Below are 17,375 nucleotides of genomic sequence, written 5' to 3'. Positions count from 1 at the left end.
ATGTCCGGAATATGTCCAGTCTAATTAGCATATTACCCTTTTATTAGTATAGATAATTTGCTGGAAACTAAGAGGTATGTCTACATTAATATGCATCCATTATTTATTCATGCTCATAAAAGCATTTTAAGAAATTTCTCCAAGTTCTCCTCCAATTACCTTTTGATTTAACCACAGTCCACCATCTAAAAGAGTTTATCCTGGGAAAACCTCTGACTTATCACAATTTCTGGGCATAGATACAGTAATAAATAAAAAGATATTCCAGACCTTTTTTAAATGTTTCCTACAATTTTAACCACAAAGAGAGGAATTCTTCTCCATCCCTGACAAACCGTAGCATTACTCTGTTGAGTGATTTTTGTGGGGGTTTTTAAAGATGAATATAAGCAAAACATGTCTAGATTGTTATACTTAATTTGGGGACCCATGATATAAGAAAAAAATCTGAAGTATATTTGGAGGAATATCCAATAATTAGTTAAAAACTTGTGAAAAGAAAACAAACAGTTTAAAACATATTAATGTTAAGAGAAACAATGTAAAATTATGAGGTGTTACAGTTGATTAGTTCACTTGAAAAGTTGAAACATGCATTCCTGTACTACAGAGGTAGGAAAGTTAAACACTATTATTTCCCAGCCTCCCTTGCAGCTAGGATTCCAGGTATGATTGGTCCAGCAATCAGATGCACTCACTTGAGCCGAGTTGGCCAACACAAAGTGTGGCAGCAGTGGTGTGATTCTGGAGCTGGCAACTGTTCATGTCTTTCTAATCCAGCAGGCAGCTTCCCAAAGTGGCAGGCAGCTTCTTGATTATTCCAAAAGCAGCAGCTTCTTTGGCAGCCCTCTCTTGTGATGTAGTTCCTAGAAGCTCAGCCTAGGTTCTATTTCTTCAGCCCTCTCAAAAATTCTGTGAGCTATCTATTTCCCATAATCAATCCCATTCGGTTTAATAGCTAAAGAAGATTCTATGACCTACAGCCATGAATCTTGACCTATACAGAATCTGATAGCTAGAAGTAAGGTGCAGCAAGTAAAAGGATCTTAAATATGAAGTGGGCTGAGTTGAGGAGGTAGGGCTTTAGGCCATGAGACCTCATGCCAACTGAAGTAAGGGTATCAAAGAAAGTGTGGTAGAACTTCAGAGTGCTAGCATGTGGGGCTGCCTCTGCCTCTTTCAGCAAAATCCTACAAGACAAATACCACTCGGGATAAGGTTTACAAGTCTACAGAGATGGAAAGGTATACATAGCTTTGCTTAGGGATATGTTCTGTCTAAAAAACCAAAAATATTGACAAAAGTCCCAAATCTGGAGCCTTGAAGAATGGAAAAAGTCAACTACTACCACACACCTTAAGTAAAGATTCTGAGAAAGCTGTTGAAATGTCCTTAACCTTTTTCAAGAATCTTCCCTTAAGAATTTTCTGCCAAGTAATGGGAGCCATCCTGAGGAAAAAGGTCAGATAAATGCCATTGTGAACCCATCCAAGCCATTCATTTAAGACCCCAAGGGAAAGAAAGAACACAGAAACCAGCAAGGGAAGATGGGTTCTCTGATAAAAACTATGCCTTGACAAGATCTTTCATGTTACTCATGGTAATTATTGAAGAAAACAGACCAGAAAATTACTAAGTTCTTAGGAAATTGTTTTGTCAAACAAACCCTAAATAAATAAATAAAAACCCTAAACCTGGCCTGCTATAGCCTGTAACTATCTAAACAATCCCCGAGCCCCGGAAGTGCTAAGACTATCCAGCCTCCAAGAAGAGTATCCTTCCTGATGTGTACCTAAAGAGTAACGGACACTAAAGACCTCCCAGAAGGCAACACCAAGAGCCCCTGGGGACATTAGACAAGGGAGTTACTCCCAGAAATGTGAATCAGCAGTTGCCTGATGGGAAAACCAAGGAATATATTTATGGACAGAGCAGAGAGACCTTGCTATGGATCAGCAACTGCTAGTTTCCCATTTACCCCTGTTTCAAAAAGATTGATTTTATGTAGTTATCCTGTACCTATCCCACCTTTATGCATATGTTGCCCATGGGGCAGACACCTTGACTTTTAGTTTCTGGGTGGCCAGAGATATCATGGTCTTTGAGCAATATGCAATACTGGGTGGGATTCTGATGGTTTCCTTTGGAGGTGGGTGTTTTCTATGTTTAGAAGAGTGTACATAGATATTTAGGTAGCCAGCAAGGCTGTCTGGATTAAAATTAAAAGTTGCTTACCAGCCCGGCCAGCATGGCTCAGTAGTTGAGCATCGACCTATGAACCAGGAGGTCAATGTTCCATTCCCTGTGGGGCACATGCCCGGGTTGCGGGCTCAATCCCAGTGGGGGACGTGCAAGAGGCAATCAATGATTCACTTTCATCATTGATGTTTCTATCTCTCTACCTCTCCCTTCTTCTCTGAAATCAATAAAAAAATATATATTTTTTAAAAGTTGCCGAAGAAACGCTACCTCTTCCCACCTTCCTAATTAAACATTTATTTGTTTTCGTAATCATCACCCAAGGATAGTTTTTCATTGATGTTTAGGGAGAGAGGGAAAGACAGATGGAAACATCGATGTGAGAGAAAAACATCAATTGGTTGCCTCTTGCAGGAGCCCTGACCAGGGCCCAGGCCATGGAGGATCCTGCAACCGAGATACCTGCCCTTGACTGGAATTGAACCCGGGACCCTTTGGTCTACAGGCTGACACTCTATCCACTGAGCCAAACCAGCTAGGACAAGTATCCTAACATTTAGCTGGTCACATTGCCACAAAGATGTCTCAGTTTCCCTAGCAGCTAGATGGCCAGGTAACTCAATGTAAGTTCAAATGTTGTGTGGTTCTCCAGGAAAACTGCTTCAAGGAAGCTGAGAAAGTTCCTCAAGTGGCAAAAGATCTTTTCTTGCCCTTCCCACCTGCCTCCAGAAGCAATCTTGGAAAGTAAGGATGAAGCAGCTTGAGGATAAAAGCAATGTACTGAGGATAGGAGAGCAGAAAGATAGGAACCTGGACACCACCTGCCTACAGATTTATACAAAAAGGAAAAACTCCTATTTAGTTTAAACCACTGTTATCTTTGGTTTTTGGTTATATGTAGCAAATCTGATCTTAAATGATAGAGTATAAAGCAAAAGTAAGAATGAAAAACGACCTCAAGTAGTAGCAAAAACTATTCAGCAGAAGAATTTCTAGCAGTTAAGGGTGCCGAAAGTAGGAAGAAGTTACCAAGAAACTGGGAATATATGGTCTTCTCAAGAGAACTGTGGGAATCAAAGAGACTTTTATTGTGAGGGGATGATAAGCACCCATAGAAGAATATCTATCTTCATGAGTGAGGGCAATTTATTTTAAAAGTAACAAACAGAGCTTTCTCACTTATATGGTTACTGAGATTTTCATTAAATTATGGCCTAAGGCTACTTGATTAAATCAGTAAAGGAGAACAAAGAAAAAAGAGGGGAGGTATGAAAGTGAGAGCAGATATTGAGGTTTTATTCCTAGTTCTGGTGGACTTCCATCTTTAAATATCGGTGTCAAAAAAAAAAAAAGTATTCTTATTTAAAAAGTATCTTCCTTTATTCCATTTATGTCTTAAAATATTTGAGTAGAGAAAAAGGAAGGGAAGTAAAAAGATGACACAGATGTTGATTTTACAGTTTTCTTCCAAGTTCTGGTGGACTTCAGACTTCAAATGACTGTTCAAAGAAAAAAATATATACTCTCATTTTAAAGGAATCTCCTTTCATATGTAATATTTATTTTTTAAATACACTTATATAATCATAGATTACAATTAAAAGCATATGTTTGACACAGATGAAATTCAGGATCTCAGAAACACACACAGTGGATCATTTATTATACTTCGAAAAGATACTATGGCCGATGCTGAAAACCTAAGTGAAATCTGGGTGTTTGACCTCTTGTCTTCACATTTTGGGCAATGAGGTAGCATGCTGGCTTTGGGGTGTGTGTTTGTATAAAGAATAAGGGCCTGCTACAGAAATCTTCCATCTAAGATGGATCAGACAAGCCAAGGTCTGCGCATCAATACTGCACAACCTTTAGTTCAGCACAGCTTAGAAAACTGAACGATACATTTCAAAAGACCACGTACCCACATGGGGTTACCATAGCAGAACTTACTTCAGCTACTCTACTTGTTGGTTCAATAATAAAAACTTGGTTCAAGAACCGGCACAGCAACCCTAGCTGGTTTGGCTCAGCAAATAGAGAATTGGACTGCAGACTTAAGGGTCCCAGGTTCAACTCTAGTCAAAGGCACATGCCCAGATTGCAGGCTCATCTCCAGTGCAGGGTGAGCAGGAGGCAGCCTATCAATGATTCTCTCCCATCATTGATGTTTCTATCTCTCTCCCTCTCCCTTCCTCTCTAAAATCAATATTTAAAAAAACAACAACAAAAGAACCAGCACAGCAAAAGGAAGAAACAGTAGCTACAAACTTGCCAAGTCTGGCACTAGAAGCACAGAACCAAATAATTTCAGCGAAGGAGGCAGAAACCAACATACCCATTACTTCACAGACACCATGAGTACCAGCATTGTGAATGCCTGTGACCAGGAACCACCTAAGACTTCTGGTATCGAGAACAATGGAGGGGCTTGTGCCTCTGTTTTTCTGTCTGCAGAAAAACAACGATTAACTGCTGCTTACTGATGAAAATAGCTCTGAGAGAGCTCTGAAGTACATGTAGGAACTACAGCAGCCCAGTGGAGCACAGAAATCAAAGATGGCCACATAGAAAAGCACAGCAGCATAGGCTGGCCTTTGTCAACCTATCCCCCAGTCCCGCAGAGCTTGCTGCCAAAAGGGATGGGATGCCCTCAGCTGTGATCTCTCCCCTTTGGAGGAAAAGGAGAACACCCCATCAGCTTTCATCACCAAGGCCCCAAGCAGCCCTCGTGGCTGTCAGGGACACCTAAAGCTATTTAAAAAAATATATATATGTGTATATATATATATATATATATATATATATATATATTTTTTTTTATTATTATTATTATTATTTTATTCCAGAGAGGAAGGGAAAGGGAGAGAGAGATAAAAACATCAACGATGAGAGAGAATCATTGACCGGCTGCCTCCTGCACAGGCCGCACCAGAGATGAGCCCGTCCCGGCATGTGCCCTTGACCAGCATCGACCCCGGGACCTTTCAGTACACAGGCCAAAGCTGTATCCACTGAGTGAAACCCAACACCTAAAGCTTTGCCACTAAGGATTCCCTCAGTCGTTGCGTATGCTAATGTCATCTGATGGAGCTGCCCAGAATCCATGCTACTCAGCCCCCCCAAAGAAGGAGCCAATGCTGGGACACCAACCACAGTGGTCCTAGCCCAGCATATGAACACCCACACCCTCGATGGTTAGATGTAAATAAAATGGACAATGATGGGGATTGAACAAACGTTTAATACAGTGCTACCCAAGGTGGTGCATGCCAAAGAACTCCCTACAGACTCCCCAGGATTAAAGAGCCCCAAACAAGTCTGCTTTATTTACCCTGGTTTGGAACATTTTGAAAGCCAAGATTCAAAGATTATAATGAGAAATCTGACTTGCATTTGCTTCGAGCAATGGTTAAGGAGAATAATCAAGATGAAGGCTGACATAGCCCATGGACACAGCAATAGGGCAGTGAAGACCTCAAGGGGTGGGCAGGGGCTGGGAGGAAGAGGGGAAGGCGGGAAATGGGAGATATCTGTAATACAATCAATAATAAAAATATTTTTTTAAAAAGATGAAAGCTGACAGAAGGACCAGGGTCCCTTGACTCAACCACTCATTGGGGATTCAAAGTCTTTACACCAGAGTGGGTAAAACAGTCAGGAGGTAGAGAAGAGAAATTTCTGGACTCATTGACCTGGGAGCTTCACAAACTGTGGTACCAAAATCCACTGACAAAGCACTGGTGTGGACTACAATTAGATTGAGAGAGCATGAAGGTTGTTCTCCCAAGGGAAGGATTGATGGGATGATGGACCTTGGAATGTTTAGACAGGCTTATGCAAATAACTTGTGTCTCTTTTACCTGAATGTCTTATGGGCATGGATACTCTGGCTGGGCAATGCTTACCCTACCAAATGTTGTAAAACCAAAACTGTCAGAATGGAGGCTACAGTTAAGAAAAAAATTAAAATTAAAAACATGTTCTCTGATAATATCAATAAATGATTAGAAAAAAAGATAAATAATGTTCAAATAAATCACTTCACCATAAATATGCCTATCAAATTATATAGCTTTTGAAATATACAGATACATAAAAACTTTACAGGCCTTCTGAAATGTAAGGTGCTGTAGTTTCACAAATATATAGAAAATAGCAAAGATATTAATAATTTGAAATCATACTTGCAATAAATGTGGATTTCAATTTATTTCCTTAATCAAACAAATAAGCAAACAAAATTACATACGTGGCTTGAACTTCGATTCTCCACCAGGCACTGATGGAGAAAGTTCTTGTTGTAATTTTTTTTGTTCCATCTGCTGTATGACCTGGGGAATGAAAAATAATGTTTTAAAATGAAGTAGTACTTGATTTTCTCTGACATATGTGACCTTTAACTAATCACAATTGAAAATTATTTTCCAAAATGAAATAGTCAAATTCTAAAATTTAGATTAATATTCAACAAAGCAGTTTTGAAAACACCAACATTTAAAATACTATAGCTAATGGTGCATTGAAACATTACTATAACACAGGCTTTTAGCAAAGTGCCTAAAATCCTCTTTAATGCCGCAATCCTTTCACAAAATACCACCTGATGATATTCCAGCTTCTGAGCCTCGAGTTGGTCATGCTGACGCTGTAGTTCTTCTTTTTGTTTCTGAAGTTCACCTGCTTTTTTCTTAAGTTCATTTTCTTGTAAGGAGATAAGATTTTCATATTCTTTCAGCTCTTCCTCTGTGAAAAACTGTTGCTGATCTAATGTCTAAAGAAAAAAAACAAAGAAAGAATAATCTTAGAAATGCAACCATAAGGTCTGATTCAGCTGTCAAATTGTATTATTAGCAAAGTTCAATAGAATATAGTATTATACCTTTGGGGTAAAAAAAGAAAAGGAATTAAGAAAAAGTATATTTATGTACTCTGAATAAAAGGAACACCTAAAGACTAATGAGATTGTTTACCTACAGAATGAGGGGGAAACTGAGTGGAAAGGACAAAGGGAGTGAAGGCAAGGAAATCATACTCCTCTGAATACACATTTTGGTACAGAATTGCTTTTCTGAAACATTCAATGTGTTACACACTCAAAGAAACACCACAGATAACTAAAATCCACAAGGACAGAAAAAATCCCCCAAATTGAATAGAAACAGAAACAAATAAATACTTTTATTTTAACTGAATAAAATAACTGACAGAAGGGAGAAGGGAAAAAAGAACTAACCCCAGAAACTTCTGAACACAGTCTCTGGACTACATGCACTCAAGTTAAAAACAACCAAAACTCTAAACAAGTCTTAGTCTTGTTGTGCAGAGGCATGGATCGGCAATTCTAAATGCGTTCAATATGCTAGGACTGAGCAAGTAAGTGGAAACTTGTTGTGGAAAATGGGAGCCAGGTTTTGTATGAAATACAGAAAAAGAAAAAGATAAAATGTATTGGAATTGAAGGTGTGGTATTAAAGTTTAAGAGGATAGTGTGAACTCATGAGTTGTAATATATATTGACAGTGAAATATACAAAATGAATATAAATGTGTGTAGTGTGTCTATGTATGTGTGTGCAAGTGTGTCTATGTATGTGAGTCCAAGTAGTATATATTCATATGTATATATGTATATATTCATAATATAAATAAATAAAAATCTATTTAAAATTTTAAAAAAATTCCCAGCTCTATTATCCGACTAGGACTTGCTTTACAGCAAGGACAATTCCGTAGCAAGTAGTCAATTCAGTGCCCAGCTCCTGGTCTATACTATCAATCTCCACTGAAAAACAAACAAACAACAGTACTCCTCAGAAAAAATGGCTGATTAAAGAGGTGGGACAGAGAAGGAACAAGATGAACCTTGAACATCTTATGCTAAAAAGTAAGGAAATCCTCAAAGAATGATGGGAACATACCAGAAGGCCACAAAAACCTGTTTAAGGAAACTCCCACTAGCCAAGAATGGAAATAAATACAGGCAGTCCTCGGCTTATGTCGGACTCGACCTATGTTGTTTCATGGTTACATCACAATCTCCCATTCATTTATAAAGGAAAAAAAAAGTTCCGTCATTTCGACGTATGTACATATGTGCTTTATGTTTCTTATTATTTATTTACCACAAGTAAAGGTCAGGAATTGTTATCTTTCTTTTAATTTTTTTTTACTGTTTCACTTCATTACTGCTGTGTATGTACTCCATGTAGTGACGTAGGTGCTTATGTAGGTGGGTTCTGACTTATGGTGAAAGTCACATTACATCACGCCGTAGGGATGGATCTCAGACGTAACCTGAGGACCTACTGTCATAGGAAGGGTGCAGGCTTACTGAATAAAACAGGAATCCATGAGTCTACAGTGAACAGGTAGAGAAAAGGAAAGGGTAGCTTTTCCTTACAATACAAAGGCAACAAATAAATGTAGAAGGAATGATGATGAGAAAATCACCATTTGTCAACAGTCAAGTAACAACTGATGCTGACCAGAATCATCAGAGGATGCAACTTGTAGATAAGTCTCAAAGTATATCCTTAAAAATACATTTTTAAAAACAAAAAACAGATCACTCATTTTTTAATAGTGGAAATGTAAATTCGTGCAATTCTTTCAATATTCTTTACAAAGTATACCAATAGTTTTAAAAATATTCTCTTGACCCTGATAATTCTACACTGACAATCTACTTTATAAAATAGCCCTAAACACATTAAAAGCTGTATATGAAAATGTGTTGAAAGCAGCACTTTTTAAAATAACAATAAAAGACTGAAGATAACCTGAATGTCTAATCCTGAGAAAATAATTAAGCACCCATAGATATGAAAATAATGCTTACAAATTGTATTTGGAAAGACTTATGATGTAAAATGATGTGTTTTTTTAAAGCTGACTTAAGATTCTGGCAATATCATGGGTTTTACAAGAAATTTTTTCGATTACAAAAGGTAAAGTTGTAACTTTACAGTGAAAACACCTGGTAGACTTCACCTTCACCAAATAATCTAAGTTAATATTGCCAGTTAAGGGAATAATCAGGACTAATAATGCCTCCTGATACGATGTCCTTAGTTAGCATCACTTCAGCTATATTCCTATCAAAATTAGGAATCATAAGGAAACAGCCCCTCAAACTGATGGATGGTCTACAGAATAGCTGGTCTATACTCTGTTAAAATATCAATGCCATGAGACACAATGACTCAGGAACTATTTCAGATTAACAGAGACTAGAAAGACATTACAACTACATTCACTGCATTTTCTTGGGTATTCTTTTGCTATAAAAGACGATATTGGGAAAATTGACAAAAATCTCAATCAAGTCTACCTGATTAGAGGGGAAGGGAACCTTTTTGCTGCCAAGGGCCATTTGGATATTTATAACATCATTCTCAGGCCATACAAATTATTAACTTAAAAATTAGCCTGCTAACATTGAGCAGACTGTCAAACTGCAGTGGGAAGCCTGGGGAGGGTTTGGGGCGGGGGGGTGGGGGTTAGGAGATCAACCAAAGGACTTATATGCATGCATGTAGGAATAACCAGTGGACTCAGGACACTGGGGGGTAGGGGCCGGGGGAATGTCAAGGGGGGGGGGAAGGAGACATATGTAATACTCTTTGTAATACTTCAAGAAATAAAAATTATTTTTAAAAAAATTAGCCTGCTATCTTTGATCAAACATTTAATAACTTGCCACTAATGCCTTGGCAGGGCCAGACCAAATGATCTCTGGGCTGTATCCAGATGTTCCCCCCCCCCCACCTCCCCGGATTAGAGTATTGTGGGTGGGGGCGGGGGGGGAAGGTTGATAATTTTACTTGATTATATAATATAAATCCTTTTTTGCAAGAAATACACATTTGAGTATTTAGGTTAAAGCAGTATCATGTGCAACTTACTCTCAAAAACAATTATATGTTATATATAGAAACACATATACACAGATTTAAAATAGAGGGGAAAAGTGAGGGAGAGAAGTAAATGTAAAATAGGAAATCTTGGCAAAGGGAATTCAGGAATTCTTAGTCTATTCTTGTACTTTTTTGTAAATCTGAAACTGTCAAAATGAAAAAAGTACATAATGATCTGTTGATCTGGTTCACCAGAAACATTAAAGGGATTGCATGTTCAAATAATTTTAGAATTTTTCTTCACCAAAGTCCAGAAATATTTCAAAGGTTAGACAAAACTTATAACAAAAAGCTGCCGACCCCACCCATGTGGCTCAGGAGGTCCCTGGTTCAATTCCTGGTTAGGGCACATGCCCTAGTTGAGGGCCCAATCCCCAGTAGAAGGTGTGCAGGAGGCAGCGAATGGGTGTTTCTCATCATTGATGTTTCTTTCTCTCTATCCCTCTCTCTTCCTCTGTAAAAATCAATAAAACTTAAAAAAAAAAAAAAGCAACTGATTTCTTTAATCTCAAACTAAGATGACCAACTGTCCCAACTTGCCTGGGATTGTCCTGGTTTTAGCACTAAAAAGTTCCATATCCTGAGAACACATCCTGGGAAACTCTTCAGTCCCAGGTAAGCCAGCACAGTTGGTCACCCTATCTCAAATTATTTTCTGGACAATTAAAAATCTAATGAAAATGGTAATCTTTTTCTTTTCTGTTCTGTAAAGAAAAAGATAATGTTCTTTCTTCAACCTAGTTTGGTTGGTGTTTTTCAACCACTCTTATAAAGTATGCACTCATTTATACACAAGCAACTTTGATATAAATTGGAATACCTTTCTGGAGCAGTTTGACAGGTATATTTAGAAACTAAAAAAAAATGTTCATGAACTTTGAGAATAGTTCTATTCCTAGGAATTAATCTCAGGGAAATCACAGATGCCACAAATGTATGAACAAATGGATAGTTATAATAGTGTTATTATAGTAAAAAAAAAAAAAAAGCGGGATGCATCCAGAATGTCTAAATCTGGAGGAATGGTTATATAAATGATGCTACAACCACCCAACTGCATGCTAAGGAGTCATTTCTTTTTTTTTTTTTTTAATATATTTTATTGATTTTTTACAGAGAGGAGGGGAGAGGGATAGAGAGTTAGAAACATCGATGAGAGAGAAACATCGATCAGCTGCCTCCTGCACACCCCCCACTGGGTATGTGCCTGCAACCAAGGTACATGCCCTTGACCAGAATCGAACCTGGGACCCTTCAGTCCGCAGGGCGACGCTCTATCCACTGAGCCAAACCGGTTAGGGCGGGGAGTCATTTCTTAAATCATGTGTTTGAGCAATAACGTTGGAACATGTTCAAGAAATATTGATAATTTAAAAAAAAAAATTTCACAAACTCACAGTCATCTATACAGTGTAAAGCCATTTTAAGTATATATAGAGAGAGAGCTATGAATTTATGTGCATATATAAATTAAAAATGGGATCATACACTATACACTCTATGATATAGATGCATATACTAAATATATAAACTATTTCTAAATTGGCATAACACAATACATAAGTTTAGTGTCTACCTCTAGGTGGTAGAATTATAGGTAACTTCTAATTTATCCTTTAAATGTATTATATTTCTCATTTTCAAGAATGATCATTATTTTATACTTTTTAAGACTTCTAATTATAATATGCAATGTGATTACAAACAAGAGATCAATTACCATAAGCTTTCTAAGAAATCAAGTTCATTATATAAAAGTGATATTTTATATGAAAAACCAAAATGGTAAGACTGTACATGCAAACATAATGGGGAATAAAAGTTAAAAGTAGAATAGATGGATGTGGAATTTCTTGAATCATACATCCCATTTCAAATAGGGTCTATTACCTCCCAGCTATCAGGCTCCAAGAATTCCTTTTTTTCTGTAGCTTTCAAAAACTCTTCTAGAGTCACCAATCGGTCTTTGTTAGAATCAACCTGATTAAAGGAAAATGTAGTAAAATCAAATAACTCTTTCTCATATTACTTAGACACTAGAAACTGTCTTCCAATAAATGCTACTACATAAACATACAGCAGTTAGAGCTAGCTTAACAGCCATAAACTCTGAGAGGGAAAAAACAAAACAGAACACTAAACATTATATCAAAATCAGAAAATAGATATTTTTCTCTTCTATATTATTCAAATTTGGAAATGCAGTGAAATATCTATATCCCTGATACCCCCAAAATCACCAAGTTTAAGTTGCTGATCTAACTGGTTAGGCTCACCACACTATGTATAATCCCTCGAAACCAAGTATTTAGGCAAGAAAAATAACCTTTCCAGTAAGAGAATTGTTTAGCCAAGAGTAAAGGAGTTTAAGTTAAAATGCTCTCAATAATTATTTTTTTTTAAAAAAACAACCTAGTATATCAAAACGAAAAGTTACAACCTCCAAATCTTCCAATGGCTCTTGTAAACTATGGCAAATTCAGTTACAAAAGCAATAACCAAAGAAATTTATTTGATACCTGGGATGCCAGCAGTCAACAGAAATCCCAGTTCATCAATATCAGGTGAAAATCATCACTGAAGCAAAACAATGGGCTTTAGTTACCCTGCTTATGAAGTCTCTACTAGAGTTTTCAGCTTAGTAATGTGAACAAGAAATAAATATGTGCTGTTATCAACCACTTGGGTATTGGGTTTTTGGATTTTCTTAGCAACAACTAAAATAGCCATTTAAAATACCAAATATTGGACTACATTATTTTTTTTACTTCCAAAAAGATGTTTTATAGCTGATATGCAGCGGCATCTTAATCTTTTAAAATATTTTAAATGAGTTACAAAATAATTTTATTCACAGTAAGGGAATCTATTGAATATACTGGATCAAACATCAAAGTCCAGCAGCTTGAATCGGGGTGCGAGGGAGTCGGTGCTGGGATCTTGCAGGGTGTCTGGCTCCTCCTTTCTCTGCCCTGCTCGCTTGAGCTTCAGCAGAAATCGACATGGCTGGCTGTAAGGCTGGGAAAGACTCCGGAAAGGCCAAGACAAAGGCGATTTTCCGCTCGCAGAGAGCTGGCTAGCAGTTTCCGGTGGGCCGTATTCATCGACACCTGAAATCTAGGACGACCAGCCATGGACGTGTAGGCGCGACCCCGCTGCTGTGTACAGAGCAGCTATTCTGGAGTACCTCACCGCAGAGGTACTTGAATTGGCAGGCAATGCATCAAAAGACTTAAAGGTAAAGCGTATTACCCCTCGTCATTTGCAACTTGCTATTCGTGGAGATGAAGAATTGGATTCTCTCATCAAGGCTACAATTGCTGGTGGTGGTGTTATTCCACACATCCACCAATCTCTGATTGGGAAGAAAGGACAACAGATGACTGTCTAAAGGATGCCTGGATTTCTTATTATCTCAGGACTCTAGATACTCTAACAGCTGTCCAGTGTTGGTGATTCCAGTGGACTGTATCTCTGTGAAAAACACAATTTTGCCTTTTTGTAATGCTATTTGAGCAAGTTGGAAGTTTAATTAGTTTTCCGACCAACCAAATTTCTGCATTCGAGTCGTAACCATATTTAAGTGTTACTGTGGCTTCAAAGAAGCTATTGATTCTGAAGTAGTGGGTATTGATTGAGTTGACTGTTTTTAAAAAACTGTTTGGATTTTAATTGTGATGCAGAAGTTATAGTAACAAACATTTGGTTCTGTACAGACATTATTTCCACTCCGGTGGATAAGCTCAATAAAGGTCATATCCAAAAAAAAAAAAAATCAAAGTCCAATTAAATACCTATTCTGTGTATTTGTCTTCCATTTTGTGATAAGATTTATTGCAACAACTTGAATAATCCATAGAAGTACTGTAACATATCTTAAACTTTTAAAACATACCTCATTCATTACATGTTCCCTCATCCTAAGCCTTTCTTCCTCCATTTCTACCATATCATCCTCTTCATTTTTGGGGTCATATACTTTCTCCAACTAAAAAGAAAAATTTAAAACCAACATAAAAGAAAGATAATAAAAGGAAAAAAAGAAAGAGCAAAATAACCAAATACTTAATGAACTCATTTACCTCTTTAGTAAATAGGGCTTCTAATTCTTGTTCATCAAGGAAGCCATCATTATTGACATCTAAAGTTCCCAATGCAAGAAATTGATTTTAATATCTTAGAAAATAAATAATTTAAATACAACTATTTACAAATGGTTTGCAAAAGCAGTACTGATATGAAATACCAATATGCTACCAAAAAGGTTTCTTCTTCTTTTTTATGAAGCCTCAGATGTGTCCAACTGATGAAAATTCATTTATTTATAATTCATCATAGGTTTTAGGGAAATATATAAATTTTTTTTCCCCAAAATATAAAGCAATATGCTATGAGTGAAAGTAAATTTTAATATGATCGCATAAAACTTGTTAGATATAACATACTTAGTCGCAGAAATACCTTCATTTTACAAAGAATCTTGTAATAGGTCATATAGTGATTTACCAGTAAAAGCAGATAAAAAGACACAGCTACTGGCTCAAAATATTTTATACTGCATATCAGCAATAAAGACTATTATATTACACTAGAGAAATACTCTAAACATTTACTCTCAAAAGAACTCAATAGTAGACCTTGGCAGAAATATTAAGAGTAAAGCAACCATAATTTTTCAAACAGCAGATATAAATATTAATATTTGTATCAAATATGTTACCGTGCAATTTGAAAAATGTCTTGGGGTCAAAGTCATTGGGATCCAACCCGTCAGCCTCTTCCCAGACCTCTTTTAGTTGGTCTTTGCTTCCCTGTGAATCAATTAAAAAAAAACACTCGGGTGGTGAGCACATGGTACAATATACAGATTCTGTAACACAGAAACCCACACCTGAAACTTATATGTTCATGTTGACCAATGTCACCCCAATAAACTTTTTTAAAAAACACTCAAAACAAAATCTAATCTATGTGTATATATGCAAAAAAATATATAAATATGAGGAACTTTGCAGAATTAAGAATTAATATTTAAGTACCAATAACATGATAAAAATCTACTATCTGGTTCAAGGAAGTATTTTCATCTAATTATGGTTTCATAAAGTCATAATCCTTACTGGGTGATTAACTTTGGGATGATTTTCATGTTTTTTCTTCATTTCTTCAAATTTAGATTCTTCTTCTTTTCTCTTTTCTTCACTCAGTGTTTTTAAATATTCTCTCCTTTCATGTTCCTTCATCATTTCATACTTTTTAAATTCTTCATGTCGAGTCTTATCATAGTTTTCCAGATCACTTGTAGCCTATCATGTAATATTTAAATAAAAAGATGTGTTTGAAAAGTATAAATAAAGCCATTCTTGCATATAACATATTTTCTAATAGAAGACAGTATATAAGGGCCAAAAAAATACAAAACTCCTCTTCTTAAACTCTACCATTATTTCAGTCCACTTTTTTTTTTTTTAACAGAAGTGCAGGCATTCAAAGAAACTAAAAGTTTAGGAAGTTCCTCATAAGTAAATAATATATAAATTGATTTGAAAAAGAAGAATAAAAGGGACTGGATCAAATCTGTACAGTAGAAAACTAGATTCGTTTCTAAACACTTAACTCAATCTCATAACATCCAGGCAAGAACATTTAGTTTGGTAACTTGGTAAGTACAATCTGAGAGGAATGCAAATTCTTATCTAAAATCCTTGAGCCCAGATGAGTTCCAGAATATTCTATCAACTGTGAATCAATTTAAAAAAAAAAACACTCGGGTAGTGAGCACATGGGATATTTGACAAGGGAGTCAAGAATACTCAATGGAAAAATGACTGTCTCTTCAATAAACTGTGCTGGGAAAATTAGGTATTCACATGCAAGAGAATGAAACTAAATCCCTTACAACACTCACAAAAATTAACTCTAAGTGGGTTACAGACTTAAATGTAAGACCTGAAATTATAAAACTCCTAGAAGAAAACAGAGAAAAGCTTCTTGGCATGGGTCTTGGTAATGATTTCTTAAATATGACACCTAAAGCACAAGCAACAAAATAGAAAACAAGAGGGAAGACATCAAACTAAAAAGCTTCTGCACAGCAGAGGTCAACAAAATGAAAAGACAACGTATGGAATGGGAGAAGATATTTACAAATCATGTATCTGACCAGGGGTTAATATACAAAATACATAAAGAATTCTTAAACTCAATAGCAAAAAAAACACACACACAAATAATCCAATTTGAAAATAGGCAAAGGACCTGAATAGTCATTTTTCCAAAGAAGATATTCAAATGGCCAACAGGTACACTAAAAGGTATTCAACATCACTAATCATTAGGGAAATGCAAATCAAAACCACAATGAGATAGTACCTCATGTCTTTCAGAATGGCTCTCATCAAAAAGAGATAAATGCTAGCAAGGATGTGGAGAAAAGGGAACCCTCATGCCCTGTTGGTAGGATTGTGAATTGGTGTAGTCACTATGGAAAACAGTAAGGGGGTTCCCTCAAAAAATTAAAAATAGGACTACCATATAATCCAACAGTTCCACTTCTGGGTGTATATCCAAAGGAAACAAAATCACTATGGCAAACAGATATCTGCACCTTCATGTTCACTGCAGCATTATTTACAATAACCAAGAGATGGAAGCAGCCTAACTACCATTTTGGCCATAAAAAAGAAGGAAATCCTGCCATTTGTGACAACATGGATGGACCTTGAGGGCCTTATGATAACTGAAATAAGTCAGACGAAGACAAATATTGTATGACCTCTCTTATATGTGGAATCTTAAACTAATTTCATAGAAAAAGAAATCAGATTTATGGTTAATGGAGGCAGAGGGGTAGGGGAATGGGGTGAATGTGGTCAAAGGGTACAAACTTCTAGTTATAAGATGAATAAGTCCTGGGACATAATGTACAATATGATGACTATAGTTAACAGTGTTGTATGGTATATCTGAAAGTTGCTAAGAGAGTTAATCCTAAAAGCTCTCATCACAAGAAAAAAAAACAGTTTTTATAATTATATGAGGTGATGGATGTTTTGGGTGTTTTTTTTTTTAGTTTATTGATTTTTTACAGAGAGGAAGGGAGCGGGATAGACAGTTAGAAACATCGACAAGAGAGAAACATCAATCAGCTGCCTTCTGCACACCCCCTAACTGGGGATGTGACTGCAACCAAGGTACATGACCTTGACCGGAATCCAACCTGGGACCCTTGAATCTGCAGGCCGACACTCTATCCATTGAG

At 36.6% G+C, this 17,375-nt stretch overlaps 1 protein-coding gene and 1 pseudogene across 9 annotated transcripts in view; one reads left to right on the top strand and one right to left on the bottom strand.

The window, feature by feature from the left end:
* Positions 1 to 3,554: 3,554 nt before the first annotated feature.
* The window catches only part of NUCB2 (nucleobindin 2), a 36,620-nt gene continuing 22,799 nt past the window's right edge, over positions 3,555 to 17,375 (bottom strand). For 6 of the 9 annotated variants that reach the window (XM_036325551.1, XM_036325555.1, XM_036325553.1 and 3 more), the window contains 8 exons: positions 15,235 to 15,420; positions 14,835 to 14,925; positions 14,197 to 14,255; positions 14,010 to 14,102; positions 12,005 to 12,094; positions 6,800 to 6,970; positions 6,449 to 6,530; positions 3,555 to 3,698 (listed from right to left, as the gene is read on the bottom strand). In XM_036325551.1, the coding sequence (XP_036181444.1) occupies positions 3,691 to 3,698; positions 6,449 to 6,530; positions 6,800 to 6,970; positions 12,005 to 12,094; positions 14,010 to 14,102; positions 14,197 to 14,255; positions 14,835 to 14,925; positions 15,235 to 15,420 (780 nt within the window). In that variant the 3' untranslated portion in view covers positions 3,555 to 3,690. Of the gene's footprint in view, positions 3,699 to 6,440; positions 6,531 to 6,799; positions 6,971 to 12,004; positions 12,095 to 14,009; positions 14,103 to 14,196; positions 14,256 to 14,834; positions 14,926 to 15,234; positions 15,421 to 17,375 lie in introns of those variants that run through there. The other 3 variants (XM_036325557.1, XM_036325556.1, XM_036325558.1) reach the window with 3 other exon arrangements.
* LOC118664882 lies at positions 13,070 to 13,875 on the top strand (annotated as a pseudogene).

Source organism: Myotis myotis, unplaced genomic scaffold, assembly GCF_014108235.1.
Source record: "Myotis myotis isolate mMyoMyo1 unplaced genomic scaffold, mMyoMyo1.p scaffold_m19_p_10, whole genome shotgun sequence".
Taxonomy (NCBI): Eukaryota; Metazoa; Chordata; class Mammalia; order Chiroptera; family Vespertilionidae; genus Myotis; species Myotis myotis.
This window is presented reverse-complemented; position numbering and strand designations above follow the sequence as displayed.